We start from the raw sequence: 18,008 nt of genomic DNA on the forward strand, positions 1-18,008 counted from the left end.
GGGCATGCTGTGGCGTTGGGGGGGCCATGCTGTGGCGTTGGGGGGGGCATGCTGTGGCGTTGGGGGGCCATGCTGTGGCGTTGGGGGGGCATGCTGTGGTGCTGTCTTGGGGGTGCATTGCATGGAGATTCTGGGGCTCGCACTGCACTGGGCTGTGCTGCTGCCAGGCACGGGGGGGGGGGGGGGGGGGGGGGTGGAGGGCGCTGCTGGTGTTCTGTGGGGGTCTGTCCCCTTGAGGCTCTGGGTCATGGCAGCTGGTCTGTGCTGCCCCCCCCCCCCCGCCATGCTGACCACTATGAGATGCCACGAGCACCTTAGCACTAGTGAGTTCCTCCCCGGGACGCCGCGCCCGTTTGCTCACCGCTGGCCTCTCATTGGCTCGTGCCCGTGGCGGGGGGCAGCTTGTCGGGATGGGCTGTTTGCTGGCGCAAAGCGTCGGGCACACGTGTGGGTTCGCAATCGGGGAGCCCAGGATCAGCACCTGGCGGGACACCCCCCCCCCCCCCCCCCCCACACACACCTGGGCGTGGCCAGTGCAGTGACACCCAACCCCCTGCCACCCGCCATTTGTCCTTTTCGCTACCTCAGGGACCAAACAGCTTGTGGGGGTGGAACCTAAAGTCAGGCCTGCGGCCTTCTCCAGCTGTAGCAGCCCTTCCTGCCGGGCCGTCACCCTGCTGCAGTGCCTGGCCTGGCAATGACGGCGCGACAGCCATGGCCCAACCCTCCCAGGCACCACCTGCCATTCTGGGGCACCTGCGCCCCAGCCTGGGTTTGCTGGGTCAGCATCTGTGGTTGGGGCTGTAGAAGCAGCCTGTGTGTTTACACGGGGACGTGGCGCCTTTGTACACGTGGCCATGCATGGCCCACGTGGCACGTTTCCCCATGCAGCACGGCCCAGGGCAAGGCCGGCTGCGGCTTGGAGCACAGGCCAACGCAGCCCCTGGGCGCTGGCCCATGCGGAGGGGCTGGGCAGGCTGGCCTGGCGTGGCGAGGGGCACGCCTGCTTGGGACCTGTGCACAGGGCAGGTGCAGGGTGTGCGCAGGCCGGCGTGGCAGGAAACAAGCCTTTACTATTGACACAGCATCAATCGTGGGGCTGCGACAGGTGAATGGGCTTGTGCTCACCACCCCAAGATAAATGGTATTTATTTGCTGCTAATGTGCTCCGCCGAGAGGCCTACCGAGCGACTTTTGAACTGGTGCCTCCTGCGGTAGCTCAGGGAACGCTGCGTATCCAAGAGCCACGCGCACGGCCCTGCCCCCCAGGCACTGCCCCTGCTGGGCAAGGCCGGCACGGGGGGGCAGATGCTGCGTCCGGCGGCTGGACAACAGGGGTCTCGGGGCGCGTCCCCAGCCTCATGCCCAGGATTGGTCTGCAGCTTCCGGCCTGTCTGGGCAGCTCCCCCCGGCCTGGCAGCCAGTGCCCTGTACAGCTGGGCTTTGCCTCCAGGGCTCAGGGCGGCCATAGCCACAGCCACAGCAACAGCAACAGCAACAGCAACAGCGCCTGTGTGTGAACGGCACCATGGCCCCCTGCCACGGGCCGGCCCACGGGCGCTGGGCGGGAGGGTGCCAGACCTGCCTGCCCCACACCAAGCAGCGGGGTGGGTGGGGCTGGCTCAGGGAACAGCCAGGGAGTGGCGAGGGGGGATCTGGCCCAGGAAGGTGTGTGGGTCAGTGGATCTGGCCCAGGGCGCGTTGAGGGAGGGACCGGGTCCGGTTTGGCCCAGCAGGGAGCAATGCAGCTTGTTTGCGTCTGGCTCGGTGACCAGCCCTGACGCGGGGCGGGTGGCGGCTTGCTGGGTCCATGGGGCAGAGGGCAAGGCTGGGCTAATGAGGAAAATGGGGCAACGCCCCAGGTCAAACTTCAGCTTATCGTGTTCATACATCCTGTCTCGCAGGGCGTGAGCGCAGGAGGCTCCCCCCAGCCGGGCTGTCAGGACCCCAGCGCTGGGCCCCACGAGCTGCCCCCCAGCAGCATCACCCTCCCGGTAGCTGCTCCCAGCTCAGCGTCTGGCTCCAGACAGCTGCACCCTGCTGGGGCCTCCAGCAAATAACGGCCCAGATGCAGACGGGGCTGGGACCTTTATTTCATCCCTGCTCGGGGCACAGAGGATCTTTAACACCAGCAGCCTGGCACGGGCGGGAGCCCTGCCCCCTCCTGCCCAGCATGGGGCAGGGACGGGGGCGGAGCCCCCTGCTCCGGTTCCCAGCCGGGCTCTGTGGCCTCGGCTGCTCCTGTCCCCGCACGGCTCAGCTGCGCCAGGACCCCCAGCCTCACGGCCTGCCCCCTCCTGCCCAGGGCAGCCCCTGCAAGAGTCTCTGGCTCTGAGCGCCGGCGTGCAGGGGGCTTGGGCACGGGGCCAGCGCCGGGCGCTGCCGGGGGCTCAGCCGCTGTGGGTGCCCAGGCTGAGCACGGAGAAGGCTGCCCGGTGCTTCCTCAGCAACAGGCGGATCTTCTCGTCGTCCGAGTCGGGGTCCAGGGGCTTGTTGTACTCGTCGTCCTCGGGCTCCGAGGCAGCCCGCTCGCCCGCCACCCGCTGCGAGGAGGAGGAGGGCTCCAGCGCGCTCTTCTTCCGCCACTTGGTCCGCCGGTTCTGGAACCATACCTGGCCCAGGCGGGGGGGCGGGTTAGGGCTGCACGGGGCTGAGGGGTTCCCTCCCTGCGGGCTCCCGGTGCTGCTGGGAGGGACCAGCCCCGTCCCCATGCCAGGTCCTCAGTGCCCAGGGAACCAGCACCTCCCACGGCGCCAGCCCAAGCCGGGGGGTCCTGGCCCCGGCTCCCGTGGCCCCGCGGAGCGCGGCCAGCGCAGGGGCCACGCGCGACGCAGCTCTGCCCCGGCCAGCCACTCACCTTCACCTGCGACTCCGTCATGCCGAGGGAATAGGCCAGGCGCGCCCGCTCCGGCCCGGCCAGGTACTTGGTCTGCTCAAAGGTCTTCTCCAGCGCAAAGATCTGGTGGCCGGTGAAGGTCGGGCGCGTGTGCTTCTTCCGGTGGCTGCTGTCCGGCAGGTGAGCGGGCGCTGGCAGCGGGAGAGAGCAGAGTGTGGGGGGGGGGTCCGCCCGGAGCGGGACCAGGGCACGTCTGGCCAGGCGGTCGCCCTAAGGGAGCCATGCTGGGACCGTGCTGCCCGCGTCCCAGGGCCCCTCGCCCCCCCGCCTCCAGCAGGACGTGGCCCCCCCGAGGGGCAATAGACCTGGCAGCCCCCCCAGACCGACCCCCCCATGCAGGCCCTGTCCCCCCCCAGACCGACCCCCCCCATGCAGGCCCTGCCCCCCCCAGACCGACCCCCCCCATGCAGGCCCTGCCCCCCCGACTGACCCCCCCATGCAGGCCCTGCCCCCCTCAGACCGACCCCCCCATGCAGGCCCTGCCCCCCCCAGACCGACCCCCCATGCAGGACCTGCCCCCCCCAGACCGACCCCCCCATGCAGGACCTGCCCCCCCCAGACCGACCCCCCATGCAGGCCCTGCCCCCCTCCGACCAGGCTGCGTCTCCCCGGTGCGACAGTGACACTACGTTTTGTGGGATGCGCCCTATTGCCCCGCGCGAGAGGAACCCCCCAGGCTGCTCACCCCCCACCCAGTGGGGCTGCTCCTGGTGCCCCCAGCGCCGGGGGGCAGTAACGCTCCGTATCGGGCGCGCCGGCCTCCCCCGCACGGGGGCTGGTGTCTGCCAGGCCTGGTCCAGGTGCTTCCACCACAGCCGCCAGCCCCACGTCACGGGGAACGAGGACCGCCCTGAGAGGCCCCTCAGCCCTTGTGCCGTGTGGTCCCCGCCAAGGAATGGGGCGCACGGCCTCGCCGGGCTGGCCAGGGCCCGGCTCTGCACTGGCTGGCAACACCAGCCACCCGCAGCCCAGGCGCTCGTGGGGCAGTGCCCCAGGGCAGCCGCTCCTTCAGGGCTGGCCACTGTGGGGCTGCCGGGCCAGGCTTTCCGGGATGGGGCTGAGCCCAGAAGGAAGATCTTTGGGGGGCGGGGACTGTCCCATCAGCCCCTCAAGCCCCTTCCTGCAGGGCCCAGCTCTGCCCCAGCCCTGGGGTGGGGTCTTGGCGTGGCCCCGTCCCCGCCCCGAGGACGGAAGGCAGCCGGCGCGGGGTAAGGAGAGCAGCGCCCGCCCGCACCCCCAGGTCCTGCTGCCAGGTCGGGGTCCTAGGCTCAGCTGTGTCCCTGGGGGACCCGCTTCCGGCTTGTAACGGGGACTCAGGGCCCAGCCAAGCGCTTGTGCCATCTCCTGCCTAACCCTCTGGGCAAGGCATTCAGCACGGCACTTGCCGGCCAGCTGAGGGTCTCCCCGGCTCAGGGCCAGGCCCAGGGAGCTGAGGTCTCAGACCAGGCTGGCAGCACGATCTGGCTGGGGTGGCCCTGTCCAGGGGTGCAGCGGGGCTGGCGCAGCCTGCAGCACCCCACCGCGGTGTCTGCCTCACCTGCGGCTCCCGCCGAGCGAGGGTCCTTCCCCGCCCCCCGGCTGCGCGGGGTACTTACTGCTGCCGCACGGCCGGCCGCCTCGCCACTCCTGGCCGCTGTCTGCCCAGCAGTCCATGCCCCGGGGCGGGTACTCGCTCCCTGCCTTGGCGAAGCCCCCCACCGGGGCGCCGTAGTAGACGGGTGGGGAGCCCAGGCCACTGAAGCTGCCGGCGGGGGCGTAGGCGGAGAGCAGGCTGCTGTTGGGCCGGCTCAGGATGTCGGTGATGCCGTGCGGCGTGCCAGCGGCCAGCTGGGCGCCCAGGCCTGGCGGGCTGAGCTTGTAGAAGGAGTTCTGCACCGAGTACTGGCACACGGGGGCCTTGGCCTCGGGGAAGGGGGCCAGCGAGGGGCTGTTGAGCAGGAAGGTCCCCGGCAGGTTGGCGTCCATGATGCAGCACGCCAGCCCCTAGGGCCCCAGCGCCGTGCCGCGTGCTAGCAAAGCCATCCCCGGCAGCCCAGCCTGCGTGGGGGGCCACGCCAGCGCCCCACCGTCCTGCTGCTCCCGCCGGCGCCCCGGGCGTCACCTGCTGGCCCTGTCCAGGCAGTGGGCACCCCGGCAGCCACGGACCCACTGCTCCGGGAGCGCCGTGCCAGGCCCAGGCCCATGCAATGCTGGCGCTGGCCGGGCTGACCCCCAGGTGCCCAGAGAAGCTGCACCCAGGTCCCTGCCACTGAAGTTTAACTTCAGGACAAGCAACATTTCTCTGATAAAGATGTGGCCAATTAGCATACGGGGCCCCAATTGGCTGAGGTGCTGGGGCCTCCGCTCCCATTGGCTGGGTGACAGGACAGGCCCCGGATTGGCTCGCCCCAGACAAATTGCAATTTGAAAGATTGACTGTAAAAGAATAACACCAAGTCCCGGCTGCGGGGCTCAGAGCTGGGGCTGAGGCTGCCTGCTCTACACCCGGCCCCCGCCGGCCCCAGGGGCGCCCGCCAGCGTGCCAGGAGCCCAGGCTGGGCAGCGCCATGCAGGTGCGTTCAGGGGCCGTGGGGGGGCACTGGGCTGCCTGGACCAGTGGGTGTGAGGTGCTTGTGCACGTGCAAGCACAGCGGGGGGGTGCACATGGAGGTCAGTGTGTGCGTGTAGGTTAGTGTGAGATGCACGGCAGCGTGCGCCTCCAGCCGTCCATGCACATCTGTGTTGGGGCCCGGCTGGCGGGGCTGCGGAGGGGGGGGTTCGCGTGTGGGGGGGGGTGCCACTGCCCACAGCTGCTGGGCTTGCCTGGCCTAAGCCTGTTTGGGGCATGGGGTGCCAGAGCAGGGCCCAGGCGCGTCCGCGGCGGTCGCATGCAGCTGCCCCGGTGCTGGACAGCGGCCGTGGGCGGGGAGGGCCCAGCATCCCTGGGCTGCAGCGCAGGGCACCACAGCTGACAGCACAGGAAGGGGGCGTTGCGCTTGCCCAGGCCTGGTGGGCTCCACTGTCTAACGTTAATCATCCCTGCTTGTACAAGGGGGGTCCCCCAGCTTATGCCCCCCCTCGCACGCCTGTCCCTGCGTGTGCCCCCCCTCGCACGCCTGTCCCTGCGTGCGCGCCCCCCTCGCACGCCTGGCCCTGCGTGTGCCCCCCACGCACGCCTGGCCCTGCGTGTGCCCCCCCTCACACGCCTGGCCCTGCGTGTGCCCCCCCCGCACGCCTGTCCCTGTGTGTGCCCCCCCTCGCACGCCTGTCCCTGCGTGCGCGCCCCCCTCGCACGCCTGTCCCTGCGTGCGCGCCCCCCTCGCACGCCTGTCCCTGCGTGTGCCCCCCCCGCACGCCTGGCCCTGCGTGTGCCCCCCCCGCACGCCTGGCCCTGCGTGTGCCCCCCCCGCACGCCTGGCCCTGCGTGTGCCCCCCCGCACGCCTGTCCCTGTGTGTGCCCCCCCTCGCACGCCTGTCCCTGCATTTGCCCCCCTCGCACGCCTGTCCCTGCATGTGCCCCCCCTCGCACGCCTGTCCCTGCGTGCGCGCCCCCCTTCGCACGCCTGTCCCTGCATGTGCCCCCCCTCGCACGCCTGTCCCTGCATTTGCCCCCCTCGCACGCCTGTCCCTGCGTGCGCGCCCCCTCCACATGCCTGTCCCTGCATGTGCCCCCCCCCCGCACGCCTGGCCCTGCGTGTGCCCCCCCCGCACGCCTGGCCCTGCGTGTGCCCCCCCGCACGCCTGTCCCTGCGTGTGCCCCCCCTCGCACGCCTGGCCCTGCATGTGCCCCCCCGCACGCCTGTCCCTGCGTGCGTGCCCCCCCTCGCACGCCTGGCCCTGCACGTGCCCCCCCGCACGCCTGTCCCTGCACGTGCCCCCCCACATGCCTATCCCTGCACGTGCCCCCCCCGCATGCCTGTCCCTGCACGTGCCCCCCCCCGCACGCCTGGCCCTGCAGGTCTCCCCGCCTCATGCCTGGCCCTGCACATGCCCCCCCCTCGCACGCCTGTCCCTGCACGTGCCCCCCCTCGCACGCCTGTCCCTGCATGTGCCCCCCTTCGCATGCCTGTCCCTGCACGTGCCCCCCCTTCGCACGCCTGTCCCTGCACGTGCCCCCCCTTCGCACGCCTGTCCCTGCACGTGCCCCCCTCAAACGCCTGTCCCTGCATGTGCCCCCTTCTCACGCCTGTCCCTGCACGTGCCCCCCCTTCGCACGCCTGTCCCTGCATGTGCCCCCCCTTCGCACGCCTGTCCCTGCATGTGCCCCCCCTCAAACGCCTGTCCCTGCACGTGCCCCCCCTTCGCACGCCTGTCCCTGCATGTGCCCCCCTCAAACGCCTGTCCCTGCATGTGCCCTCCCTTCGCACGCCTGTCCCTGCACGTGCCCCCCCTTCGCACGCCTGTCCCTGCACGTGCCCCCCCTTCGCACGCCTGTCCCTGCACGTGCCCCCCCTTCGCACGCCTGTCCCTGCACGTGTCCCCCCCTTGCACGCCTGGCCCTGCAGGTCTCCCCACCACACCCCTGGCCCTGCACATGCCCCCCCCTTCGCATGCCTGTCCCTTCAGGTACCTCCCCTTGCACACCAGTCCTGGCACGTGCCCCCCCCCACGCCTGTCTCTGCCTGCATGACCCCCCCACCCCCAGCCACACTTGGCCCTGCATGGGCTTTGTGCCTGGCTGTGGGTGCTGGTGCCCTGCCCCACTCCCTGGGCCGGGGGGGGGTGTCACTGCAGGGAACGCAGCCAGGGCCCTGGGGCAGCACACGGGTGTGACAAGGCTGCTGTGCCGGCCCAAGCTAAGCGGGGGTGGGGCTGCCCCACTGGTGTGGCGACCGTGGGCTCCACCAGGATGTCGCACCTCCGGGCATTGGTACAGGGGCTCCCACCACTGGCTCCTGCCGGTCAGGGGCCAGCCCCGTGCAGGGCAGCAGACTTGAGTCTTTGGTGCCCTGGACGTGTTTGGGGGTGTAGCCCTCCCGCCCATCAGCCCTGGGGTGCGGGGGAGGTGGGGGGTGCACGCCCAGTACGCTGCAGCAGCTGATACCCTCCCACCATTCGTGGGCTCCAGGGCACTCGGGCGGGGGGCCGCTGCCTGCCTGGGTCACCCACCCCCGGCCGAGAAGCAGAGACAAGACCTGGCTCGTGTGGATTTCTTTATTAAGTCGTAGTCTGGTAGCTGGTGTCCAGGGAGACTGGTCTATACATGGGGGCTAAGACGGGGCGGGGGAGCCAAATGGCTCGTCATCATGACAGTAAAAAAAGGAACTAAAATGCCTGTAAAACCTCTAAGAAGCGTCTAGTGCGCAGCTGGCGCCATTCTCCAGGCGTCGGGTCGAGCGCCCGCCCCTCCAGCCTGCCTAGCGATCAGAGCGAAGCGACGGCCCCGCGGGCCGGCCGAGTGCAGCGGCACGTTCCCTGCGGAGCATGGAGCCCAAAGCGGGGCCCGCACTAGACTCTACGGAGATGCTGGCAAAGGCAGCTGCATCAGCCATTCCAGGGCCGTTATGTTACAGAGCGGAGGGGGATGGATGGACGGGCTGTGTCCTACTTGGCTTTGCTCTCCGAGCCTCAGCTTGCACCTCGCCCCCCTCCACAGCCAGCATGGGCAGGGCGCTGTCCTACTCCACTGCCCCCTGCCAGGGTTGCTAGCGCCACCCCCGTGGGGCCGGCTCGGCCTAAGCAAACATGCCAGCCCCTGTGCAAAGGAGCCGGGGGGAGTGCAGGCCAGTGGTTCCCACCTGGCGGGGATCCCTGCATGCAGGCTCCTTCCGGGAGGTGAGGGCCATGGCACCCAGCATCCCGTCCTACAGCCAGCCCTCCTGGGGTCACATCACACCTGCGCCCACCCCCGGCCCTGCCAGGAACCTGAGCCAAGGGGCCGGTGCCCTGGCCTGACTGCAGGGCAGGGTGTGTGGTGCCCAGGCAGGGCAGCTCTGACGCGCCTCCTCTGCCCTAGGCACTGGGGCTTGGTCCTGGATGGGGCAAGGGACTCGGGGGCTGTGCTGATTTTGGCTTAGCGGAGAGGCCGAGGGACCCCGCCTCCCCTGGGTGCAGAGGACAGGGAGGTGAGCCCTGCTGCATCTCTCCTGCGCGGCCGTTGTGCTGGGGCGAGCCGAGCATGGGCGGAGGCAGGTGTCCCCGCCCTGCTGGGCCAGTGCCCATCCAGGAGGGGCAGTGGGGCCTGGCTCTGGGTGGGGGTCAGGGAATGAATGAGGCCAAGGGGCGTAAAAGCACCAGGCTGTTTGGCTCTGTCACTCTGCTGCCGCCCTCGCTCCTCCCTGGCCAGCCTGGCCCTGCCGCGGAGCCGGGGCTGTGGGGCAGGTGCCGCGTGCCCGCGGGCGTTGCATAGTATCGATTGTTCATATACACAAGGCTGAGTACTGTACAGTTTGCGCTTTGCACACAAGCAAGGAGCCGAGTGCGGCTGGGAGCTGGGTGCTCCCCTGGCGAAACGGGCAGGGAAGCCATGAGCCGACCCGCTCCCCTGCCCTTGCTGGGTGCCCCTGGAGAGCAGCGCCTCTGCCCGCCCCTGTCCCCCACCCGGCCACGAGATGCCAGGAGGCTGATGCCCCCGGCCCAGGCAGCCCTTCCGAGCCGCAGGCTCCTGCCAGGGGGCCAGTGCGCGTGTGGTTCCTGGGGTCCCGTCCGGAGGAAGAACTGTGGCTCATGCGTCTGCAGTCAGTCGGTCATGCGAGGAGGACGGGAAGGAGTCTCTTACAGAAATCATGCCATTAGCCTAGAGCAAGGTGCCTCCTGGGGCCGGCCACACCTGGCTCAGCTCAGTGGGTCGGGGTGGAGGTGAAGCCCTGAGGGACAGAAAAGACAGTGCTTGGGTTACACGCAGCGCCCTGCGGAGGCCTGGCCCCTGGGCCAGAGAGCAGCTCAGGCATCGGGCACCCAGCTAAGGGACAGATGCTGCAGCCAGCCCCAGCCTGAGCGGGAGTCAGCCACCAGCTCCAGGCCGGCTGCATGCGACAAGCAGCCAGGCAGCCGGGGGGATGGTGCCCTGGGTGGCTTGGCGGGGGGGACGGGCCGCGTGCCCTCTAGCCCTTGGGCAGCCGTTTTCCCATCGAAGTGCAGAATAAATGTTCTATGCACACCAGGCATGGCGGGACGGCCCCGCGCTGGGCGCTCTGCTGATCAGCGAGGCCGCACTGGAGTCTCCCTGAGTGGGGGCCCATGCGCCCAGATTCCAGGGACGCTGGCGACGGGGAGTGAGGGGCGAGGAGGGGTCACTGTTACTTGCAGGCACGTGCTGGGGGCTCTCAGGCCATTCCCTGCCTGCTCCCGGCCGGCGGCTCTGCTAGGACAGGGCCTGCTGCCACGCTGGGACGATGCTGAGCGGGGAGCCCGGGCGGAGGCTCTGGTCTGTTCCTGGGCAGCCCGTGTGCTCCGGGGAGGAACATGCCCCCCCCCAGAGCCGCCTCGGCCTGGGGCAGGGCTCCTGCTCCTCTGGGGGCCGAATAGCCCTCAGCCCTGCCGCTGCGGGGACAGAACCCGGCGTCCTGCGCTGCCGGGCAGGGGCCCAGCTCTCAGAGCACGAGGCAGCCAGACAAACACAGGCTGGATCCCTCTGGCACCGGCACAGGCCATGCTACGCACGCGCACACACACGGACACAGCTCACACACACACACAGCTCTCACACACATGGACACATGGCTCACGCACGTACACACACTGACACAGACAGCACATGGACACACAGCTCACAGACACACATGGCTCACGTACACACAGACACACACAGCTTACACACACACATGGACACACACAAAGACAAACAGGACTCACGCACACACACATGGACATAGCTCATGCACACACATGGCTCACAGACACAAAGCTCACACAGACACACATGGCTCATGTACACATGGACACACACAGCTCATGCACACACACTGACAGCACACAGACACGTGCCACGCGCACACACAGCTCACATACACAATCAGCTCACGCACGCACACACACGGCTCATGGACACAGACACACATGGGTCAAGTACACACACAGCCACACACAGCTTACGCACACATACATGAACACACACACACACACACACAAATGACTCACGCACACGCACATGGACATAGCTCATGCACACACATGGTTCAGACACACAGCTCTCACACACACACAGACACACATGGCTCATGCACACATGGACACACACAGCTCACGCACACACACACACGGCTCATGGACACACAGACACACATGGGTCAAGTACACACACAGACACAGCTCACACACACACAGCTCACACACATGGACAAATGGCTCATGCACTGACACACAGCACACGGACACACACAGCTCACGCACACACATGGCTCACAGACAGACACGCATGGCTCACGCACATACACACACAGCACACGACTCACAGACACACATGGCTCATGTACACACAGCCACACACAGCTTACGCACACACATAGACACGCACACACATGAACACACACACACAAAAACGACTCATGCACATGGACATAGCTCACACACACACGGCTCAGACACACAGCTCTCACACACACACAGACACACATGGCTCATGTACACATGGACACACACAGCTCACGCGCACACACTGACTCACAGCACATGGACATGTGCCATGCACACACACAGCTCTCACACACACGGACACACATGGCTCTCTCACACACACACACACACACACACACGGCTCAAGTACACACATGGACACAGCTCACGGATACAGCTCACCGATACGGACACACAGGGCTCGCACACACACATGGGCACTACTCACGCACGCAAACACACGGCTCACGCACACACACATGGACACATGCGTGCATAGGCGGAGAGCAGTGGAAGCGTCCGTCCTGATGGGAAGGGGCCCGGCGTGCTGTGTCCACGCATGCAGCCAGCCATGCAGCCAGCTAGGACAGGCCACATCCGCACCGTGCTCATCCCATGCCCTGGCACCCGGCCCTCAGCAGCCCAGGCTGGCTCAATGCGCATGGCCGGGGGACAGACCCTGAGTAGCCAGGAACTCCTGGTGGGGCTGGAGCCTGGTGCTTCCACCAAAGCCAGAGGCCACGCCAGCAAACACCACCGTCTCCGCCACAGGCGCACACAGCCCGCTGCCCATGCACAGTGCGCTGGGCATGCAGACCTGCCCCCCTGCTCCTGCCCGCTTACTTGCCATGGGCACACGGACGCTCCACCCAAGGCATGTGCCCCCCAGCCCACGGGCCCCCTGCCCGCACCCTCCTCCACTGCTCACAGCCCCGTCCCCACCGCGGGCTGGCTGCCAGGGAGGCCCCGCATGGCCTGCTAGCAACGCGGACAGTCGCACTGCACGGTGGGTGCTGCTGGCACAGGCGGCGCACGTGGGGGCATGGGTGTGAGGTCCAGGTGCCCCGAGCGGGGCTGGCTTCCATGCGCAGCTCCCTGTGGCACCCTGCCCCCAGAGGGCTCTGGCCACCAGGAAGAGCTGCCCTGTGTCAGCTCCGCGCTCTGGGGCATGTGGCACCTCATTCCAGGAAACCCGACCCCCGGCCCAGGCCCCAGAACATGCTGACAGCGCAGGGCGGCCTGAGGGCGGGGATGTCAGCAACTCCTCTCGGCTATTTATAGCAGCAGCCCCTGCAGGGACAAGGTGAGCGCAGGGAAGGGCTGTGCCAAGGGCAGTCTCCAGAGCCCCGCATGCTGTAACTGCTGGTGACATCCTGTCACCCCGCGAACACTATCGCAGCCACCCTGGTACACCCAGGGTAACAATCGCGGAGATGGTATCACAGCCACAGTGAGCAGAGTAACAGTTCCCACTGCCGTAACCGTGGTGACACCAACATGGTCCCATGGTACCTGTAACCAGGGTAGCAATCCCCCTCACTGCCGTAACCGTGGTGACACCAACATGGTCCCCATGGTACCTGTAACCAGGGTAGCAATCCCCCTCACTGCCGTAACCGTGGTGACACCAACATGGTCCCCATGGCACCTGTAACCAGGGTAGCAATCCCCCTCGCTGCCGTAACCGTGGTGACACCAACATGGTCCCCATGGTACCTGTAACCAGGGTAGCAATCCCCCTCCCTGCTGTAACCGTGGTGACACCAACATGGTTCCATGGTACCTGTAACCAGGGTAGCAATCCCCCTCCCTGCTGTAACCGTGGTGACACGAACATGGTCCCCATGGTACCTGTAACCAGGGTAGCAATCCCCCTCGCTGCCGTAACCGTGGTGACACCAACATGGTCCCCATGGTACCTGTAACCAGGGTAGCAATCCCCCTCCCTGCTGTAACCGTGGTGACACCAACATGGTTCCATGGTACCTGTAACCAGGGTAGCAATCCCCCTCGCTGCCGTAACCGTGGTGACACCAACATAGTCCCCATGGTACCTGTAACCAGGGTAGCAATCCCCCTCGCTGCCGTAACCGTGGTGACACCAACATGGTCCCCATGGTACCTGTAACCAGGGTAGCAATCCCCCTCGCTGCCGTAACCGTGGTGACACCAACATGGTCCCCATGGTACCTGTAACCAGGGTAGCAATCCCCCTCCCTGCTGTAACCGTGGTGACACCAACATGGTCCCATGGTACCTGTAACCAGGGTAGCAATCCCCCTCGCTGCCGTAACCGTGGTGACACCAACATGGTCCCCATGGTACCTGTAACCACGGTAGCAATCCCCCTCGCTGCCGTAACCGTGGTGACACCAACATGGTCCCCATGGTACCTGTAACCACGGTAGCAATCCCCCTCGCTGCCGTAACCGTGGTGACACCCTGGCACACCCCTCCCCTGGAATGCCATGCAAGCCAGATAGGTGTTACAGCGCCAGCCTCCCAGGTGGAGAGAAGCCAGCCCTCTGCCAGGAGCAGGGCGGGCTGGGCAGCAGGGAGCAGAGGCTGCCAGCTCTGGCTGGTTCTGCAGCAGGCCCTAGTGGGGCAGCTGCGTCTCCTGCCCGCACGGTGGCACAGGTGCTCGACGGAGCAGGAGCTAGTCAGAACGAAGGGGCATTACCTCAGCAGGGCCCATGGGAAGGGTCACTGCTCTCCCCTTTTCAGGCTGGCTCGCTTCACTATGTAAGCCCCCATCCTGCCCCCGGTCAGCTCCGAGTCCGGGCTGTGCCCTCGCGCCTCCTCCTGGGGACAGCAGCAGAGACAGAAGCAGGAAGCGTCACCCAGGCGGATGGACACGGCGCGCCAGCCCCCGGACCCAGCAGAAGAGAGCGGGAGGCCAGGGAAGGGCCGGTGGGGAGGCGGAAGGGGCAGGAGCAGCCGGCTCTGTACCTTGGTGCCCAGGCTGTCCTGATGCAGGATGGCGTATTTCATGAAGTGATCCGCCTCGGCTTCCAGCTCCTGCGGCTCTTGCAGCGAGCCCTCGAGAATCACCTCCTTGGGCACCCGCCTGGCATCCTCGTCGCCCGCGCTGATCCGCCGCACCACCTTCCGCACGACCTGCAGAGCACGGGCGTCAGAGCAGCCTGCCCCTGCCTGCTTGGCCCTGCCCCGGCACCCCACACTGGGCACACCCAGGCAGAGGCGTCTCCAGCCCGGGGGGAGGCGCTGGGCTCAGACTCACCTTCTTGGTGACGATGTTGCCTTGCTCATCAGTGAATTGCTCCTCCGTCACTTGCTCCCCGGGGATATCCTGAACCTCGTTGCCCTGCAGCGCCAGAGGGGAGAACAAACGAGGCAGTGAGGGGGAAGGGCAGGGAGCCAGTGCCTCATGGGCAGCCCCTGTGACCTCTAACTGTGCCCCACGGGCCCCCCCGGGCCCTCTGCCGGGCCCCGCGAGCAACCCCCGGACCCTCTGCCGGGCACCGCGAGCAGCCCCCGGACCCTCTGCCGGGCCCCAAGAGCAGCCCACGGGCAGCCCCCGGGCCCTCTGCCGGGCCCCACGGGCAGCCCCCGGACCCTCTGCCGGGCCCCACGGGCAGCCCCCGGACCCTCTGCCGGGCCCCACGGGCAGCCCCCGGACCCTCTGCCGGGCCCCACGGGCAGCCCCCGGACCCGCTGCCGGGCCCCACGGGCAGCCCCCGGGCCCTCTGCCGGGCCCCACGGGCAAGAATGACGACAAATCCAACCTGCCCTACTGACTGCCAACCCCCCGCACACCCCGCCAGCCCTCGCTGGGAGCTGTAGGCCCAGCTGGAACAGGCTGGCCCTGCCTGGCCGCCCGCCCATGTCACCTTCACGATGACGCGCCGGCGGACCACCCGGGTGGCGACGGACTCCTCGTCGTCCGTCAGCCCCTCGCTCTCGCCCAGCTCCTTGTCCAGCTCCCGGTGCACGTGCTTGAGCAGGAAGCGCACGGCGCCCTGCACGATGTGCAGCACGTTCTGGCAGCTGACCAGGAAGAAGCCCAGCAGCACCAGGGTGACCAGCAGCTGGGTCAGGAAGGCCCACATGGTGCGTGCCGGTCGGCTGCCTAGCGCCTGGCCATGGTGCGGGCGGGTCCCCCGCTCTGCGCGCTGCCGGGGCCAGGCGGCTGTAGCTGCAGCTGTTGCACCACGTGCTGGCAGGAGGCGGGCTTGTCCTCCAGTCAGCCGGCCCAGACTGACACCCGCAGCCCCTCCCTGCAGGCCCCCGGAGCGCTATGGGCTGGGTGTGAGCCAGGGTCCCCGTGGGGAACAGGGGCCAGGGCTGTTCCTCACCCCCTGCCAGCTTGGAAGGAGCATGGAGCAGCCCCCGGCTGCAAGCGGCCAGCCCCCCGCAGCAGCATTCTCCACAGGGTCTCCCCCCTGCCACCCTGGGCCTCCTGGAAAGGCCAGGAGAGGATTGGTCCAGGCACCCCACAGCGCCCCCCACCCCTTCTAGTCCTGCCCTGCCACTGGCCAGCTCTGCCTGGCCACGGCAGGATTCCCACAGCCCCCGCCCTGCCCCAGGCCATCCAGGGCCGGCTCTATTTCTGGACTTTCCACGCCGGGTGCTGCCTGGCCAGGGGAGGGCAGGCACCCGGGAGCTGCCCAATTAGGAAGCATGCGGGAGGCTGTCTGGGTTATAAATGGAGAGTCGAGGCGCTAGTGAAATCAAACCCCTTGACCTAGCACAGGCTGGCCTATTCTGGGCCCCTTCCCCTGCAGGAGCCAGGGCAGGGAGGCTGGCAGCAGGCAACGCCCAGAGCAGGGGTTATCCTGCCGGGCGGACGGCACCTCCAGCCTGCCCTGCCTCTGCGGAAGCTCTGCAGGCCGGGCAGCCTAGGGCTCACGCCTGCAAGCGCTCTCCAACCATCGCGGTGCACAGCCCCGGGCCGGCTGTCACGCCGCCCCCCCGGTACCCTCACCGGCCCGAAGAAGCCGCTCGCCTCCAGCCACGCGCTGTAACCCTGGCCCCTCGTGTGCCGGAGCTGCCGGTCGCTCTCCTCGGGGGAGTCGCTCCGCAGGCGCTCGCTCGGGGGCCCCAGAGCCTCTTCGTATGAGGCTGCCCTGGGCAGCAGATGGGGGCTTCTGGGGACCCCCTCCTGCCAGGAGCCCGCAGGCAGGTCCTGCAGGCAGGAGACAAAGGAGCCTTCTGCATTCCAGTCCCTCAGCCTGGGCAGCAGAGAGGAACAAGGACAGAGAGAGAGGGTCAGTTTCAACCCCCCAGCCTGCTGCCCCACCTGTGGGCCCAGCCCCTTGCTCTGCCCACCCACCCTGACCAGCCCCGTTTGCACTGCGGTGCCCGAGCTAGCCACGGAACATCCTCCAGCGAGGCCCTGGGCGGCTGGGCCCTGCCTGGGCATGGCCGCAGGGGGAGGGCACCGGAGTGGGGCAGGGAGCTGGGCCCTTCGTGCCCAGGCACTATGGCAGGGCAGCCCCAGCAGAGCACATCTCCCGGAAGGCAAGAGCCCCATGGCCATCCCCAGTGCAATGGGCACCCCCTGGCTGATCCACCCTCCCCCTGGCCCAGCATAGACAGGGCTGCCCTGCCCTATGCCCCATGGGCCTGCCCTCCAAGCAGCCTGGCCAGGAAGCATTACCTGGCCGTGCTCCTCTCTGCAACCCAGCTCACAGTGGGCGACTCCAGGATCCTGGCCTGCACCCTCTGCTGGCCTGCAACAAGAGAGACTTCATCCTCCGAGCCCCGCTCCCCCGCCAGCCCGGCCTGGTGCTCACACGCTGGCAGCTTCTCCTCTGACCCCTGCCCTTCCTCCTGCTCCAGCAGGTCGATCAGGCCATTCATAGCATCTGAATCCACTGTGTCGTCCTCAGCCAGATCCAGCGAGCCCAGCTGGTCCGGGGCGTGGGTGTCATCCAGCAGCAGCCCTGGGAAACGGCCTTCGCTCATGGCATCCGAGTCCTCAGCCTTGCTGCACTCCAGGGAGGAGTCTTCGGCGGTCACCAGTGAGGGGGTGAGCCCCGCAGACCACACCTGCATGTCGGACAGCTCCAGCAGGGCGTCCGGCTCAGTGGGGGCCAAGGGCATGGCGTCCAGGACGGTCACCTCGTGCCAGTACTGGTCTGCACGCAGTGGGGAGGGCAGCGTGTAGTGCAGGGAGGCGGGGGACAGGAGCTCGTCCTGCAGCGAGGCATAACCTGCAGGGCAGACAGAGGCGACAGCTCCAGCAGCCGCTCCGCACAGCAGGGAGGCGACAGGACAGGCCCACGCTGCCCCAGCTCCCTGCGACATCATTGGAGTTGCAAGGTGAACACACAGAACGCTGCTGCCCCTGGTGTGTGCTTGCCCCAGAGTGGGCCAAGTGGGGTGTCTACTGAAAGCAGATGGTTTGTTGTTCTGTTGATATGGTTTCTGTATCTGAGTTACACGTGTTGGCTCTGTGCTGGTATTCCAAGTGTTTGCTTCTGGGGGGGTATGTCTACACTACCCCGCTAGTTCGAACTAGCGGGGTAATGTATGCATACCGCACTTGCTAATGAAGCCCGGGATTTGAATTTCCCGGGCTTCATTAGCATAAGCGGGGAGCCGCCATTTTTAAATCCCCGCTGCTTCGAACCCCGTGTAGCGCGGCTACACGGGGCTCGAACTAGGTAGTTCGGACTAGGGTGCCTATTCCGTTTCACGAGGAGTAACGGTAGTTCGGAATAGGACCCTAGTCCGAACTACCTAGTTCGAGCCCCGTGTAGCCGCGCTACACGGGGTTCGAAGCAGCGGGGATTTAAAAATGGCGGCTCCCCGCTTATGCTAATGAAGCCCGGGA

The 18,008-nt window shown here is 67.6% G+C and overlaps 2 protein-coding genes across 2 annotated transcripts in view; both read right to left on the bottom strand.

Annotated features, from left to right (window-relative positions):
* Nucleotides 1–2,055: 2,055 nt before the first annotated feature.
* On the bottom strand, nt 2,056–5,983 carry NKX6-3 (NK6 homeobox 3). The gene is made up of 3 exons (XM_075910865.1): nt 4,492–5,983; nt 2,858–3,027; nt 2,056–2,612 (listed from the first exon to the last, which is right to left on the bottom strand). Exons 1-3 carry the CDS (start codon nt 4,859–4,861, stop codon nt 2,391–2,393), a joined length of 762 nt encoding a protein of 253 aa, XP_075766980.1. The 5' UTR covers nt 4,862–5,983; the 3' UTR covers nt 2,056–2,390.
* A 2,032-nt stretch (nt 5,984–8,015) lies between these two features.
* ANK1 (ankyrin 1) overlaps nt 8,016–18,008 on the bottom strand; it is a 75,960-nt gene continuing 65,967 nt past the window's right edge. Inside the window, 6 exon segments of the mRNA XM_075910864.1 lie at nt 8,016–9,681; nt 13,890–14,011; nt 14,159–14,326; nt 14,451–14,534; nt 16,155–16,401; nt 16,830–17,385. Coding sequence (XP_075766979.1) covers nt 13,913–14,011; nt 14,159–14,326; nt 14,451–14,534; nt 16,155–16,401; nt 16,830–17,385 — 1,154 coding nt within the window. The 3' untranslated portion in view covers nt 8,016–9,681; nt 13,890–13,912.

Source organism: Pelodiscus sinensis, chromosome 28, assembly GCF_049634645.1.
Source record: "Pelodiscus sinensis isolate JC-2024 chromosome 28, ASM4963464v1, whole genome shotgun sequence".
In the NCBI taxonomy this organism is placed as follows: Eukaryota; Metazoa; Chordata; order Testudines; family Trionychidae; genus Pelodiscus; species Pelodiscus sinensis.

Coding starts and splice junctions, on each gene's coding strand:
- NKX6-3 (XM_075910865.1), bottom strand. CDS start 4,861: ATGGACGCCAACCTGCCGGGGACCTTCCTGCTCAACAGCCCCTCGCTG. Junction 3,028..4,491: donor CGGCCGGCCGTGCGGCAGCA/GTAAGTACCCCG, acceptor TCCCGCTGCCAG/CGCCCGCTCACCTGCCGGAC. Junction 2,613..2,857: donor TGACGGAGTCGCAGGTGAAG/GTGAGTGGCTGG, acceptor CGCCTGGGCCAG/GTATGGTTCCAGAACCGGCG.